We start from the raw sequence: 15,515 nt of genomic DNA, 5'->3' as shown, positions 1-15,515 counted from the left end.
AGCTTATGCCACCCAAAAAACAGCTGATCTACCCATGGCAGCGTCACCGTAGGCCTCTTTAATCATGTCATCGGTCTCTTTGCCCGCTTTTCCAAAATTTACACAAGTTTTGACCACGTATCACGGATCCAGAAAACACTCCATGATTCTGCGTGACGAGACGTTTCGGCAGGGGTTCACAGTACAAGCGACCACCTCTCTTCAACGGCTGAGACCCGACTGCCGATTTTCCCCAGCATTCCCAATATCCCCCTTCAACGAAACGATCCTGCACGCGCAGACCACCTCTCGTCCGCCCGTTTGCCCAGGAAAAAACCAGTATTACTACTTTCAGAACAGACCATGTAGGTTTGTTACTCAGATATCGCCAGAAAAAACACTATTAGTGAGGAGGAGGGAGAGACAGAAAATCTTTGCGAAGGGATTATGAGGGTGATGGAGGGCCGGAGAATTTCTCAAAACGAGGGCGAGGGTGAGGGACGGCCATAGATTCAAAAGTGAGGGTGAGGGAAGAAAAGTAAAAATGAGGGCATTTGCCCACCTCTTGTACTGACGTTACCGTTATGAACTGAAGCGCGGGTCCTCAAGCCCCGCCGCGGTGGCTCAGTGGTTACGGCGCTCGGCTAGTGGCCCGACAGACGCGGGTTCGATCTCGGCCGTGGCGGACGAATCTCCTTGGAGGTGAAATTCTACTGGCCCGTATACTGTGCGATGTCAGTGCACGTTAGAGAACCCCAGGCGGTCGAAATTTCCGGAGCCCTTCACTACGGCGTCCCTCATAGCCTGAATTGCTTTGGGACGTTAAACCTCAAAAAACCAAACCAAGTGCGGGTCCCCACCGACTATGATGTGAGTGCAGACACAATAACACGTGCAGGACAATATATACAGAGAAGGAAGGCGGGACAGAACGCACCAAGATTAACACGAAGGACCTAGACAGGACGTCATACACGTCTCCAGTGTTGCGTGGCGATGTACTTCCACAACCCACATTATCTCCACTTAAAAAATGCAGTAAAAGACCGCAGTGAACGATTGGTCGTGGTCACTCAAGCTGGTGAAGTCTCAAGCGCCGGTACGTCCGTCCTTCAGTCCGTCCGGCAACGACGTGCCATGACAGCACGTCTCACCGCCAACGTAGTTCCGTCCTCAGGAATGATCGGCTGTTGCGGGTGCTACATAACCGTCTCGGGCCTCGGTCTCCGGGGTTGAATCGGCTGCACGTCTCTTCAGCACGACTGCGCACAGCTGTAGTTGTTGTTGTCCTATAAATAATGGCGCGTACCCGCCATTATTTATAGGACCCGAGATCGGTGACTGAAAGTGGGAACGGGGCCATGTTTAGGAAAGCTTTCGCTGCAGAGAAATATTGATCATGAGAAAGAGCTTAGGACGGCAGCTGTTTAGTGTCTGTAAGAAAAGTTTGAATGGCAGAGAGCCCATTCCAGTTACTGTGCCCAAGGGAGGAAGCACCAAGAGCCAGAACAACCCCAGCTTACAGACTTAGACCGAGCTGTCGTAACGGATGCTCTAGCAGGCGACTCCGTAAAGAGGAGATACGGCGGCAGGTCAACCAGAAATAATCTACCGTTTCGGGTTTGCCGCAGAGCGCGCACAATGGGAAGACCGCCGGACCAGATCTATGAAGGTAGAAGTTTAAGTGAGGCACGCGACAACGTAGACGCGTGAAGGAATCCTCAAGCTTGCGTGATCGCCATCCTTTACTGCACCACGGGTAAAGGAGATGCCGGAATTCGGGAGAGGAGGTCAGTGCTGTTGCTACGAATTCTTTCAAGAGAATACCTGTGAAACCTGGCCGCGGTAATACATGCGCTGGGCGGAAGCAGAGATACGACTAGGCCTTGAAGAGATGCCTTCGCCAGGGTATCAGCAACCTCATTCAAATAAATTCCTCTGTGCCCAGGCACCCAGAACGACCGTAACGAATACACGTGGGGCGGAATCAAGCATATGAGTAAGCGGAGTGCCTGAGATGATGATATCCTCAGTCTTATCCATCTTCCTTGTCGTCTTCAAGTGCATCGCACACTGATAATGGCGCCTCCCAGTGAGAAGAAACTGATTTTCCAGTACATAATCCTGCGTCGAAATGCGACCACCGCGGCCGGGATTGAACCGCTATCTATTTCTATTTTTACCAAATTTCTATTGCAGGGCAGCAGCCTATTCCTCTATGGTCTCCGATTAACCAGCGCTACGCCGCCGCCGTTACCCCCTACCCGCAAGGTTCCTAATCTGAACCTCTTGTCTGAGGTTGTAACATTTGCTTTTGCTTGTCATCTACGCCGTTGTTCTCACTGACAATCTCTTGCCCGTGCTTCATGTGAGTTACCTTGCCGACGCCCAATTTCTTTACTATGAGCAAGAATATCATTTCTTATCATCATAAGCACTGCAGGACAAGGGCCTCTCCCATATGCCTCCAATGAATCCTTTCATTTGTAAGCGGCGGCCACTATATCTCCGCAAGCTTCCTAATCTCATCCGCCCATCTAACTCTCTGCCACCATCTGCTATGCTTGCCTTTCCATGAAATCCATTGCGTTGCACCAAGGAAGCATCCGTTATGTTGCCTTCTCATGACACGCCCTACCTATGACCGTTTAATCTTACTGATTATCGTTAGAGTATCATTAACTGGCGTTTGTTCCCTAGCCCATGCTGCTCTACTTTTGTCATTTTCCCTTTTCATATTACGCCACACAGTGTTCAGCTGAATTTCAGTCCTTTACATGAACTTCAATATTTTGGGCCAATAGCCGGGTTCTGAACAGATACAGCTGTTCTATATTTTCTTCTTGGGGGATACTGGTAAGGTGCTATTCGTGAGCTGAGAGTGCCTACCAAATGCGGTCCATCTCATTGTTTTAGCGATTTTAGTCTCCTGGTCCGAGTCAGCGGTCACTAGCTGCCCTAAATTGACTACTTCTCAGACAACTTCCAATGAATTGCACCCGTCGTAAGCTGCAGCGCCCTTCCGAGACAACTGAACATTGCTTCACATTTCTTCATAATAATATTTAGACCCGCCATTTTTTTGCCTGTCTTGCTCATCGATCATTATTTGGAATTCATCCCCTGAGTTACCAAGGTAATGTCATGAGCAAATTGGTGATTTCTAAGCTCTTCACTGTTAACCCTCATCATCAACTGTACTCAAAGAAGGTAGCTGAATACCTTCTGTAAGTAAGCAGTGAACAGTACTCGAGAGACCATATCGTCTGGCTTCACAGCCTTGGTGATTGGGAATTCATCAATTCCTCGGTGAAGACCGCGTTGCCGGTGCAGATATTTACCAGTATTGGTCTCGCGCCTCTCGGAGGGCTGTAGCTGGTCCCGAGAGACCATCCAGGGCAAGGTTATCGCTTCTGCAGAAGAGTTGAAATCTGGGTTAGTTGGTACATTATACTTAAGTCGTTGTGTGTGCCTCGTCTCTCCTTTGTCCCCGTCTTTTTGGCTGGTTTTTCTTAAGTATAATTATCGCTTCTGGTTCCCATGAACACTACGGTTTTAAGTCCCAGTCACTGAAAAGGCAAGTGGAGGCTCGCGGGGCTTATGCTCTGGGGCTCTGACGCCATTTAGGAAAGCAAACGCCCCTACATCACCGTGGACATTCCATCATATGACGAAAAATCGGTGGCCAAAGAAAATTGCAGATATCAAAACACTGTGTATTTGATTTGGCTCAGGCTATGAGACACGCCGTAGTGAAGGGCTCCGGAAATTTCGACCACCTGGGGTTCTTTAACGTGCACTGACATCGCACAGCACATGGGCCTCGAGAATTTTGCCTGCATCGAAATTTGAAGATCGCGGCCGGGATCGAACCTGCGTCTTTCGTGTCAGTAGCCGAGCGCCATAACCACTTAGCCACCACGGCGGGCTAAAACACTGTATAATGCAGAGCGATACAGCGGCTTTTCTTCCTTTTATAGATAGAGAATTCAGTACAAGTTGAAATGAGGACTGTAAAATGCAAGAAATACATTTTATTATTGTGACTAAAACAAGTAGAATATAGCGTACTAAGAGGGAAGTGAGGTAAACTTCATTCAATTTTTGTTCTTAGCAATAATCGATTGCATAACTCTTCGGGCTACGTTGGAGTTTGTCAAACAGCAAGTACTGCTGAGAAGATTGGGTGAATAGCATCTACGGAAACTTGGCTCCAACACATGAATGACTGCGTGCTCACGGTTTGAAAATCAATGTTGATGTGGCCCGCCATCAGACGTTCGGGCACAATATACTCTATTGACAAGCCCGCTGTTCGCTTTCGAAAGCTGCAGGTGGTGGCGATACTTGTACTTTTTTTTCCGAGCCTATAAAAGCTTTGTTTTTCGGTAAAGTTGCGTCTTTTTCATCACAAGACGGCAATATATCAAATGAGACAAACTTCAGTTCTTCCTCAAGGCGCCTTTTAAGTATTATACGAGTGATAATCTTGAGGATCAGTTATGCGCTAAGAAAATCATTGCTTGAAAAACTGATCGCTGTGTTTCTCTCCGGACCGCAGTTAAAGGTTAGCGCCGTCACGTTGGGTTATTTTTTCTGCAGGCAGATACAACATCCGCAAGCTGAACGAAGCAGCGTGGGATATGTACAAGCGCTACGGGCCCGTGGTTGGCGAGCAGCTGCCCGGTCGGAGAGTTGTGGTGCACCTGTTCAGCGCCGACGACATCCGGACGCTGTTCCAGGAGGAAGGACGGACGCCCTACCGCATGGGGGCGCTGCCATTCAAGCTGTACCACATAAACAGGCCGGAATACTTTGCCAACGCTGGCATCCTGAATGCGTAAGACGTGGGAACTGTTTTGTCGATAACAAAAGCGCTGCAAACACAGACACAAAGGGGGCACACGTAAGAGGGAACACGTAAGGGGGAATGCGTGTAGCGCTTGTTTCAGTTTCCGTTTCGGTTTCTTTCTCACAACAAGTACAGGGCATGTACGAGGTGTGGCGAGGGTGATGGGATAAAAGCCGCGTCAAGGGCAGCTGACTGGCCCCGTCTCCCCTGACAACATGGCCGCAAGCACGACAGTTCGGAAGTACAGTAAATATATATGATGGGAAGGATAACAAGGAACAACCATTTCATATTGAAAAAATTATACAGAACAAGATAAGTGCAAAAGCAGTGAATCAGTGCATTAGTTAAAAAATACAATCAAATCGTACAGTACGGGTTAGTTAACAATGTCGAATAATTTTTTTCTTCGTTAGAACCCCCAGCTGCTTTTCCGTTAGCTTATATATGTTTAGTGTACTAGGCAGCCTGTTTCGAGTATTATTATTATTATTCTTATTATTATAATTCAAATTAATGTTTGCCAACTTGCTCAGTTATCCGCCTTGATGCAGGAAATGTTCCTACCTGGCATTCGGTTAGTGCAGAGACCAAGAATAGCGGCTCAAGTGGAAGCGGCAAGTTCCATGTTACATGTCCGGACCAGATGTTAGCAATCAGAGAGTTTATGAACAGGGGTCAAGGCAGACAATGACATGAAATCGACAAATTCATAGATTAGAATTGCAATGAAAAAGAAACGGCCGGATGCTTCCTTTGCGATAGCGAGAATTTCAGTCAGAACTGGAATGGTGCGAAATGGCAATGACATTTGGAGTGCTAGTGACTGCGTTTTGCCGTTACACTCGCTTTAGAGCCACATGTAAGGTTTAGCGTTCGCTGAGGGCCTTCTCCTGATTGCGTTGCAGTGCACGGGTGCAGTAACCATACATTCTGGCGGGTAGGAGAAGCGAGTTAAAAGGGCTCTGCGTGATGCTCTAATAACGCTGAGGTATGCTTGGGATGTAAAAGCACGGCGCTTCACAAATATTGTCCAGCAAGATTATTTTTAAATATGATTAGTCTGTAGAGGTCGATGTGGAAGACGCCCAAGAGGCGTCCACGGCCACGTTTATTTGAGGGCTGCCGGAGTGGAGATCGCGGCACAGCGGCGGCGGCAGCGTCCGGCCGAGGCCGAGGACCAAGCGTTCTTCTTCTTCTTCACCATACAAAAATGGCACATACCCACGCGGGGGGATTGGCCAAGGTACGGTAGTGAATGCCAAGGGGGGGGGGGGGGGGGGGGGAAAGCGGGAAAAAAGCGAAGTAAAATAGTGAATGTTTGAAATTTCTATTTTGCGTGCGCTCACCGCTTCGTCCTCTTCGGCATGTTGCCGCTGTCGGCGGCTCGGGTAGCTGGAAGTAGAAGCTCAGTTACCTTTAGTCAAAATTTCAATTTCAGTGTGTTCGCAGCTTTCACTCTTCACCCTCAGAATCACACCAAATTACATCTCTAGAGATATGCGCCACGTTCCATGGAGAGCCTGCTGCCCTTTTTGTCAGCGCACTCGAAACTAGAGAAGCGCAGCATTGTTACGTCTGCGCTGAGGAACGCACTTCAACGATCGTGCTATCACAGCGTTCCGACCAGCTTCCAGGTGCAAGTCGGACGGTTGACAGGCGCGGGGTTCCCCATGTCGTTCTTCACTAGCTTGGCAGAAAAATCACTTCGAGAGCTTCGCCATTTCCGTCGCGCCAACAGCAGCCCGAATTGGTCAAGAACAGCGGTAATTCTCTACGTACAGCTACCCACCGACTTAACACGAATGACGAAGCGCGTGGCTTGGACTGCCGTCATCGCCACGAAGCGATATTCATCGGGTGCGAGACAATGCTCTTGGTATGTGCACGGTGGCTGACGATACCTGGTGCCCCGCTCACTTTGAATGCTCTTTTTCCTTGTGCCTGATCGCCGCGTAGACAGCGCGCTCATCACGGGGGCGTTTCTGCACTTTTTGCTCGCCGGTGCGGCCTCCAAGGCCCCGGCAATGCTCTTTGCCGTTTTCTTATCATCATCATAAGACTGATACGCCCACTGCAGGTCAAAGGCCTCTACCATGTCTCTACAATTAACCTTGTCCTTTGCCATGTGCGGCCACCGTATTCCCGCGAACTACTTAATCTCATCCGCCCACCTAACTTTCTGCCGCCCCCTGCCTACATTTGCCTTCACTTGGAATCCACTCCGTTACCATTAAGGACCACCGGTTATCTTGCATTTGCACACACCTGCCGCTCTCAACCTTGGCAGGGAGTTGCCGAACCCGATAGAAGTTAGTTACTCTACAGGTTCGCAGCAACAACCCGATTGCTTGGTCGGCACGCGCCGACTTGCGACCGGGCTGCGCGCGAGGACGACGGAGGCTTTGGACAAAGCACTCCGGAACCTGAGCACTGCTCGGGCCCTCCAGAAAGCGCAGTATGACCGCTCTCACCGGGAAATTCACTACAAACCGGGTGACCTGGCGCTGAGGCGCAGTCGCGTTCTGAGCTATGCCAGTGAGCGGTTTTCTGCTTCTCTGGCGCCGAAATGGACGGGACCATATGTAGTTCGAGAGAAACTTTCCTCTCTCGTCTACAGGCTGGCGGACTTGACGCTAAGACCGACCGGTGGGCCAGTGCATGTCTGTGATCTCAAACCCTACTTTGACAGAGGGAACGAGTGGCCTGTGGAGAACACCCTCCCCCGCCAGCAGGCAGCCGCACCGAGAGGCAAGGCTCGACAACAGAGCCCGGCGCCTCGTTACAATTTGCGCCTACGGCAGAACTAACTCTGACCAACGCGCAGGGAGTAATTTCTCCTGCTTAATATTAACGGAACACCCCTTCCATATTTTGCACGGTGGCTTCCGGAGCAAGCACACGCTTTCTCTTCGGAAAAGACCGAGCGGTGTTAGGCTAGCTCAAAAAAAGAAAACAAAATGTGTAAATCGGGAAAGTAACTCGAAAGAAAAGACAGCTTTGCAGCCGCAGGCCTGCCTTCACAGCATGCCCGGAAGAGAGCCAGCGGACGCCGCAACGACCGTTGCTGCTTCGAACACCGAGTGTCAGGCCGTTTGGAGGGCGGCCGCATTCCAAAACCAAGAGCCCGCTGTCACCACCGAGCAATCATGCCGAAAAACAGCTTCCGGTCGGCCGCGGGACGAGCGAGCGAAAATTCGGAGAAACCGCGGCCTGTGTCGACCCTGGCGAAAACTGCAGCAGAGAAGCCGCCTTGGAGTTCCCCGTGTCCCCTCGGTAGCGGCTTCGCCCACGAGAGAAGCCTGGTGCCCCGCTGGGCCCGCCTCGCAGGTCCTCCGCGGCAGAGGGAAAATGGGTCGGCGCGCCTTTGTCACCCCCCAACGAAAGGAAAAGAGGGCCATCGAGCCAAGAGCGAGCGGTTCAACCAGCTGAGTGGAGGCCTGCTGTACGCTGTGCAACGGGACGACACGGTGCGTAATTGCCCTGAGCCTGCCTGCCGCCCTGCGTCCCGGCAAAGCGGCCCTGGCCGATTCATCTTAAAGGGCCCCTGCCCACCCCCGGGCAGCAGACACTCTCTACCTCGCTTTGAGCGAGCCTCCTTTCCTTCCATTCCCTCCTCGAAATTTTTCTCTCCCGCTCCTCGTCGAGTAGGCTCGGCAAGGCAAAATCACCCCTTCGTTCTCCGACGTAAGCCGGAGGCGTGGTGTCTGTGGAGTGCGTCAAAGGGTACGTCATGGCACCGCCTTTAATAGAATTCTTTTCTTGGTTTTTGCTGCTGGGTCTGTTCGAGGGGAGGGGGGGGGGGGGGGGGGGGCGCTGCGGGCGCGCACACTGAACGATCGAGAGGCGCGATCGGCTCGACCACCTAGACTTGTTAGCGAGCGCATCCTTTCATACATCTGTTTGTCATTCCCAGTTACCGAGCCACCTTTTCATTTTTTTTAGGCCTCCCCACCGCTTCACGAGCGGAGGGGCGGTAGTCGGTTCTGTTCGAAACACACGGGGAAGTGCGGGCCCGGCAACCGCCCGTTTGCTTTTCTTCATGTGTGTTTGTGTTCTGTGTGTTTGTGTCTTTTCTCCGCTCCGAATCCCATGTCATTTATTGGTGTCAAGGCGTACGCAAGATGCACGAAGGATAAGCTGTGTGTGTGCGGAGCGGTCAAGTGGGCGAGCGAGGGAAAGGCTCTGCTGCACTAGTAATTAAAACCTTGTTTTGGGGGGCTTGCATAGAAGAAAAAAAACTGAGAAGGGAGCGCGTACGCAGAGCGTCTCGTGACGTGATCACTGCGGGGGGCGGGGGGGGGGGTGCGAACCAACTCCCTCAGTTTTACTATTTTTTTACTTTTTATGGCTAGGATTCAAGACTATCGCCGCACGCTCCCTCCGCAGTTTTTTTTTTGTTCCTTCATGCGGGTTTGTAGGCATGAGCCAGAACAGAAGGCGCTGTGGAAAGCGTTGTGCAGACGACGCGACGCCAAGGCTACGCCCAACCTTCTCCCGTTAGTCAGAACGATGCACCAATGGAGTGCCTTTAGCGAAAGTAACCCCCCATGACGTCAACGGGGTTCAGAGTAGTGGGGCGGGCCGTTTTAGTTGAAGGAAAGAACGAGCGGGCTTTGATTTGAATTTTCGCAGCTTTTCGGGGCGCGCATGGCTCTAGTATTATGCAGAGGTTATCTTCGAAGCCTCATCTATGCAGTGGGCTTGTTTTTCAAAAATGTCCGGACCCTGGGCAGTGGCCCTTTAAGCTTGACCTGCGGTCATCGACCCGCTTCAACCCTGGGCCCCACGGTCGTCTATGGGTGTCGTCTACACGGCCTTCCTGCCCTGGCGTCCACGGCCTTCGACGACGGCGCCGGTGGCTGTGAGCTGAATCTTTCTTTTCTTTATTGGTTTTAAAGTTAAACGGCGTTTCGCCGGCCCCACTCGGCACACCCTTCGGTGAACGCGGTCGCTTCTTGGCCGTAGGGCAGTTTTAAGGAGAGGGGGATGTGGGGATACGAATGAATCCCCTGCCCCATATTAACGATCGCGCGTAATTATCACGCGATGTTATGCGCGCGCCGCGCTCCGGAGGTTTGCGAGGGAGGGCACTCACGCCGCCCCTGCTTCCTTTCGCGCCGCCCCGCTACACCGCCGCGGTGACTTTCCCTCTTTCCCCTCTTACAACGGAGAGACCTCCTCTCCACAGCCCGGGAGAAGGCGCGTTTCTTCCGAGGCTCGCTGGTCTTCTGGCGGGAGCCGTGCACACGCCATGATCATAAATCTGCCACGGAGACCGCTGCCCTTCCCATATCGCCCGGCTACCGCGTGTGACTTGACCGCCGCGGGCCGTGAGCGAGGAGCCACGCGAGGTGAGCGGAACTTCTTCCCCCCCCCCCCCCCCATTTTTGCGTGCGTTCTTTCCATTGTGTTTATCACCCCTGTACGCGAGCGGAACCCTCCCTCGTTACGACGGTTGTATTGTTGCTGCTGTAGTGTATTGCTCGGGAGCAATAACGGTCATCCGAGTAGAATACTCATGTTTGTCCCCTCTGGCCCGAACCCGCCGTGGTTGCGACTTACCACACCACGGGTGAGGGTTCGCGGCTCTGACTGCTAGGGCTGGCACGCTGGTGCTAGAAAGCGATAACATCTTCTAGCCCTTTGAGCGTTATTGCAAGAATAACCCCCGACATACATTGCTTCCATTAGCCTCTGCTGGTGGTCGTTGAAGCTCGTTGCGAAGACAACGACGTCGTCTACACGAGACAGATTTGCCACCTGAGACCTGCCAATACCAATGTTCTTTACTTGTTAAAATACTGCTGGTACGGAACAAAGCCCGAACTGACCATAATACAATGCAGCGTGACCAAGGCTGTCAGTCTCTGCCGTTGAGTTGACAGAATCGCTGTGACAGAATCGGTATAGCGTACCTTCTGTTCGGGTTAACAACCAGCCATCTTTCTTCGTCATGTTGTTAAGTCGCCGGTATTTGATGCAGAACCACAATGTGCCGTCTTTCTTTCTTACCAGAGCAACCGGTGCTGCCAAGGAGCTCTTCGACGGCTTGATGACGTCGTCACGAAGATTTTGTTCTACTTGGGCCCGGGTAGTTCGCACTCCTGCGGCGATGCATGTAATGAGTTTTCGTGGAAAGGTCGGGCGTATTGTCGGTTGCAGCGCGATGTTCTGCAATCTGTATTTGTTGAACAGTTGTCGATGACTAGAAACACTCGCTGTAGGTTGAATGAAGACTCGGGATCTGGTCTTGCTTCTTCCGGTTCGTGACTGGGTTGATGTCAGACAGACATCCCATCTTTATTAGGGGAATATTACGGCTCTCTATTGGAGAGGACGAAGGCGTCTCGAATGTAGAAAAGTCCGTCTAAACGGTATGTATTTATCTGAGTTCTGCAAAATAAACTAGTTGTGAGTGGCGCTCTTTCCCGTTATTTTGTCTTGTGTGTGTGTGTGTGGTTTCTGGCGCCTTTACTTCACAATGAATTACCAACTAGCCCAGCAAGAAGTTCTCTCAAGAAAGCAATCGTCGTTCCTCTGTTGATGTGTTTGTATTCTTCCATGATGGTGGTCAGCAGCAGTACCCAAGCCCGTTCACTCCGGAACTGGGCGATCCTTCTTGCAACGCCTATCCCTCGATATAGGAGCAAACGCTTGTTCCTTTCATGATCCCTTGAATGTTGTTTGCATCCCCGACTCTTGCGGAGACCACGACGTATTTCCCTGTCGTAGTGACACTGACCTCCTCTGCAGGCAAGGCGAGGTCTGGAGACAAGTACGGGCAGCGGTTCAGCCTTGCACCATGCGCCCTCGGACGGTCCAGGCGTACGCTGAGAGCATGGGGGAGATCGCCGATGACGCTCTGAAGCTGATCGCCGCCGACAGAGACGAGAAGGGAGAGGTCCCTGACTGCTACGTCATCATGCAGCGATGGGCCCTGGAGTGTGAGTGCAGCGACCGCCAGCTTCCTCGTCGCACGCACAGGCAAAATGTACCCTTTAATCATGTTCCCTGACACTCGATGAGAAAGCATGGTATGAAAAACTTTGCTCGCCACTTCTTCTAAAAGCGATGAAGAAATAGGCGTAGGCATGGGGCAGAAACGTGGAGGCTATCAAAGAGGGTTCAGCTTAAGTTAAGGACAACGCAGCGAGCCGTGGAAAGAAATATGATAGGTGTAACGTTAAGAGATCGGAAGAGGGCAGAGTGGGTGAGGGAACAAACGCGGGTTAATGACATCCTAGTCGAAATCAAGAGGAAGAAGTGGGCTTGGGCAGGGCATGTAATGCGAAGGAAAGATAACCGCTGGTCTTTAAGGGTAACGGCGTGGATTCCAAGAGGAGGCAAGTGTAGGAGGGGGCGGCAGAAAGTTAGGTGGGCGGATGAGATTAAGAAGTTTGCGGGGATAGTGTGGCCGCAACTGGGAAATGATAGGGTTAATTGGAGAGACATGGGATAGGCTTTTGCCCTGCAGTGGGAGTAGTGAGACTGGTGATGATGATGATGAAAAACCAGATCTATGCGTTAAGAGACAAAGAGAGCAATGCCATTCACAATGTGGATCAGACAGTTCAAATAGCTCAATAGTTCTACACAAATATATTGCCGCGAATCTTTGTAGTGTTTTTTGTTCATTCTTCAAAGCTGCCGGCACGCCGCTTTATCGCTTCCTTTGTGATGCAAGGCGCGCCGAGATTTACCTCGATCGATCGCATCCAGGCGGAGCCGATTCTATGTTGTTCCAGAATGTTATAGTAACATTCTAACTTTATCTCGAAAGTTCGCTATCAGCTTTAAAAAGAGCGCGGCCAAGAGCATGGACGACCGCCGAGCACGCTTGTTGCTACGCCGCCGCCGAGTGATCCAGTCCTTTGTGGGCTGAAGTCAGCCCAAATAAAGAGATTTGTTTAGAAGCCGCTTTCGCTGTATCTTTGCTCTCCGGATTGCAGTCACCACTACGTAACAATATGCGAGAGAGCAGCGCACAGCAATGGAACATCTCGCCACTAACGAAAGAGGATGTAAAGAAAGTCTTAGCAGGAAGGGAAAGGGGGAAAGCAGCTGGTGAAGATCAGGTAACTGCATATTTGTTGAAGGATGGAGGGGAGATTGTGCTAGATAAAATAGCCGCCCTGTGACCTCGGGCGAACCAGAAGCTTGGAAGAACGCTAATATTATCTCATAAGAAAGGAGAAGTAAATGGCTTAAAGAATTGCAGAGTGATGATCTCACTATCCGTTGCCTACAAGGTATTTGCTAAGGTAATCACTAATAGAGTCCGTACAACCTTATACTTCAATCAACCAAATGATCAGGCAGGCTTTCGTAAACGACACTCGACAATAGACCATATTCACGCCATCAGTCAGGTGATAGAGAAATGCGCAGAATATAACCAACCCTAACAGCATTCATTGATTACGAGAAAGCATTTGACTCAGTGGAAACCTCAGCGGTCATGCAGACATCGCGGAATCAGTATGTAGAAGAGTGGTATGTAAAAATATTGGACGATATTTAAACGATTGCTCAGTTACCATAGTCCTCCATGAAATCAGCAATAAAATTCTTATAAGGAAGAGTGTCAGGCAGGGAGACAGGATCTCGCCAATGCTACTCACCGCCTGTTTACAGGAGGTATTCTGAGGCCTGAATTGGGAACAGTGTGTATAAGAGCTAAAATAGAATACTAAAGTAATCTGCGATTGGCTGGTAACATTGCCTTGCTAAGTCGCTCAGGACAAGAACTGCAAAGCATGATCAATGAGTTAGACAGGCAGAGCAGAATGGTGGGGCTAAAGATTAACATGCAGAAAACCAAAGTAATGTTCAACAGCCTAGCAAGGGAACAGCAGTTCGCTATTGGTAGCGAGGTGCTGGAAGTAGTAAGAGAATATGTCTGCTGAGGGCAAGTAGTGACCGCAGATCCGGATCATGAGAGGGAAATAACTAGAAGAACAAGAATGGGGTGGAGCGCATATGGCAGGTTCTCTCAGAGCATGAATGGCAGTTTACCAATATCCCTCAAGAAAAAAAGTATACAGTAGCTTTATCTTCCCCGTACTCAATTATGGGGCAAAAACGTGGGGGCTGACAAAGAGGGTTCAGCTTAAGTTAACGACAACGCAGCGAGCTATGGAAAGAAAAATGGTAGGTGTAAAGTTAAGCCATCAGAAGTGGGCGGAGTGGGTGAGGGAACAAACGCGGATTAATGACATCCTAGTCGAAATCAAAAGGAAGAAATGAGTTTCGGCAGGGCATGTAATGCGAAGGAAAGATAACCGTTTGTCCTTAAGGGTAACGGAGTGGATTCCAAGAGACGGCAAGCGTAGCAAGGGGCGGAGGAGTTTAAGAAGTTTTGTGGGGATACGGTCAAAGGACAGGGTTAATTGGAGAGACATGGTAGAGGCCTTTGCCTAGCAGTGGCCGTAGTCAGGCTAATGACGATGATGATGATCTCTTATGAATTTGCAATAAGTGGGGGGCTTTTGTTACCGCAGTTCTATATGATATAGTAAATGACGATAGCGAACAGTGTCGATGGTTTGCAGGGTGTAGCCACTGGTGCTTCAGCGAAGCATGGCTACAAAAAAGCGAGTTCTTAGTGCAATGTGTCAGCTGGTGCCGCTCACAGAAGAAAGGCTGTTGATGTTGGGTCACATCATCCTCTACTAGCATGCCACGTTTTATTTTTTCACCGTGTGGGCATTAGATGCCCACATACCCGAAGTAGTGCGGAACAGTCACTAGGTACTGGACGTCAGCGGTTCCAGTCATTCGGTATTCAGGATGTTGTATTTTTCTAAGCAGGCGGTTCATCCAGGGAAAATTTCATGGTTTGCGGCTTCATACCAAGGAACTTAGTCACGTAGCTGGTGCTGGGAAACAAGCACACGAAAGCGCCAATATGGGTTTAGTGTTTTGCGTTCTTTGATTACAATTTCCTTCGTACGTACTATGCTCTATACACCTCGAGCATTGCGACGGTTACTGCGCTTGTCGTCCACTATCAACGCCCGTTCTTCTCGCCCGAATCTGTTCTTCTCGCCCGAAGCTGTTTGTATGCAGTTGGGCGTGCGTGGAGAAAGATAATCGCGATCAATTAGAGTATTTGCCTCATGTAAGGTCTGAATCTTCCTAAGGACGTATGTGATGAAGTGTTCAGACAGCTGCATTTCAACAGGCAGAGTAGCTGGCGTCACGAAAGAATTTGCTGCACTGCTCGTAGAAGAAAGCTGCTCGTAGAAGAAAGTGGGTGAGGGAACAAACACGGGTTAGTGACATCCCAGTCGAAGTCAAAAGGAATAAGTTGGCTTGGGCAGGGCATGTAATGCGAAGGCAAGATAACCGCTGGTCCTTAAGGGTAACGGAGTGGATTCCAAGACAAGGCAAGCGCAGCAGGGGGCGGCAGAAGGTTAGGTGGGCGGATGAGATTAACAAATTTGCGGGAATACGGTGGCCGCAACTGTCGAAGGACAGCGTTAATTGGAGAGTCATGAGAGAGGCCTTTGCTCTGCAGTGGGCGTAGTCAGGCTGATGATGATTATGATGACTTAAAGCTGGATATGAACGAAATGTGCGCTAATCAGCTTGAGTTATTGTCAACAAGCCAAATGCATTAAAAAGTCTGCAATAAAACCTGATGAAATGAAGGGCTTCTTTATTTTTGAGTCAAAGCTCG

At 50.4% G+C, this 15,515-nt stretch overlaps 1 protein-coding gene across 3 annotated transcripts in view; it reads left to right on the top strand.

The window, feature by feature from the left end:
* Positions 1–15,515, top strand: part of LOC149326731 (putative cytochrome P450 12a4, mitochondrial) — an 81,620-nt gene that overhangs the window by 35,638 nt on the left and 30,467 nt on the right. For 2 of the 3 annotated variants that reach the window (XM_089563970.1, XM_089563969.1), the window contains exons 2-3: positions 4,582–4,819; positions 11,588–11,778. In XM_089563970.1, the coding sequence (XP_089420096.1) occupies positions 4,582–4,819; positions 11,588–11,778 (429 nt within the window). Of the gene's footprint in view, positions 1–4,581; positions 4,820–10,071; positions 10,186–11,587; positions 11,779–15,515 lie in introns of those variants that run through there. The other variant, XM_089563971.1, reaches the window with a different exon arrangement.

Source organism: Amblyomma mixtum, chromosome 10 (assembly GCF_055824585.1).
Source record: "Amblyomma mixtum isolate Tamu chromosome 10, ASM5582458v1, whole genome shotgun sequence".
Lineage (NCBI taxonomy): Eukaryota > Metazoa > Arthropoda > Arachnida > Ixodida > Ixodidae > Amblyomma > Amblyomma mixtum.
Note: the sequence above shows the minus strand (reverse complement) of the source record. Positions and strands in the feature narration are given on the sequence as shown.